Source organism: Parus major, unplaced genomic scaffold, assembly GCF_001522545.3.
Source record: "Parus major isolate Abel unplaced genomic scaffold, Parus_major1.1 Scaffold422, whole genome shotgun sequence".
Taxonomy (NCBI): domain Eukaryota; kingdom Metazoa; phylum Chordata; class Aves; order Passeriformes; family Paridae; genus Parus; species Parus major.
The window spans coordinates 10,226-10,819 of NW_015379328.1; the positions used below are offsets into that span (position 1 = coordinate 10,226).

At 58.6% G+C, this 594-nt stretch overlaps 1 protein-coding gene across 1 annotated transcript in view; it reads left to right on the forward strand.

The window, feature by feature from the left end:
- LOC107199071 (erythroblast NAD(P)(+)--arginine ADP-ribosyltransferase-like) overlaps positions 1-122 on the forward strand; it is a 1,981-nt gene extending 1,859 nt beyond the window's left edge. Inside the window, exon 2 of the mRNA XM_033511667.1 lies at positions 3-122. Coding sequence (XP_033367558.1) covers positions 3-122 — 120 coding nt within the window. The remainder of the gene's footprint in view (positions 1-2) is intronic.
- Positions 123-594: the final 472 nt, after the last annotated feature.

Genomic DNA, 594 nt, shown 5'->3' on the forward strand with positions numbered 1-594 from the left:
AGGCCACCACGACCACTGTGACCCCTCTGACCGCTGTGGCCACCCTGGGCACTGGGACCACTGGGGTCACCATCACTGTCCCCATGGTCACCATGGCCATTGTGGCCACCGTGACCCGTTAGGCCACCGTGGTCACTGAACCTGCTGAGGCCACTATGGTCACTGTGGTCATTGAGGTCACCATGGCCACCGTGGTCACCAAAGTCACCAAGGCCAATGTGGCCACTATGGTCATTGAGGTCACCATGGCCATGTGGTCATCGAGGTCACCAAGGCCAATGTGGTCACTGTGGTCATCAAGGTCACCCTGGTCACTGTACCTGCTGAGGTCACCATGGCCATGTGGTCATTGAGGCCACCATGGCCACTGTGGTCACTGTGGTCATCAAGGCCCCCATGGCCAATGGGGTCATTGAGGGCGCTGTGGTCACTGTACCTGCTGAGGCCACCATAGCCATGTGGTCACTGTGGCCACCATGGCCATGTGGTTATTGAGGTCACCATGGCCAATGTGGTCACTGTGGTCACCATGGTCACTGTGGTCATTGAGGCTACCATGGCCACCATGGCCATGTGGTCACTGTGGTCACCATG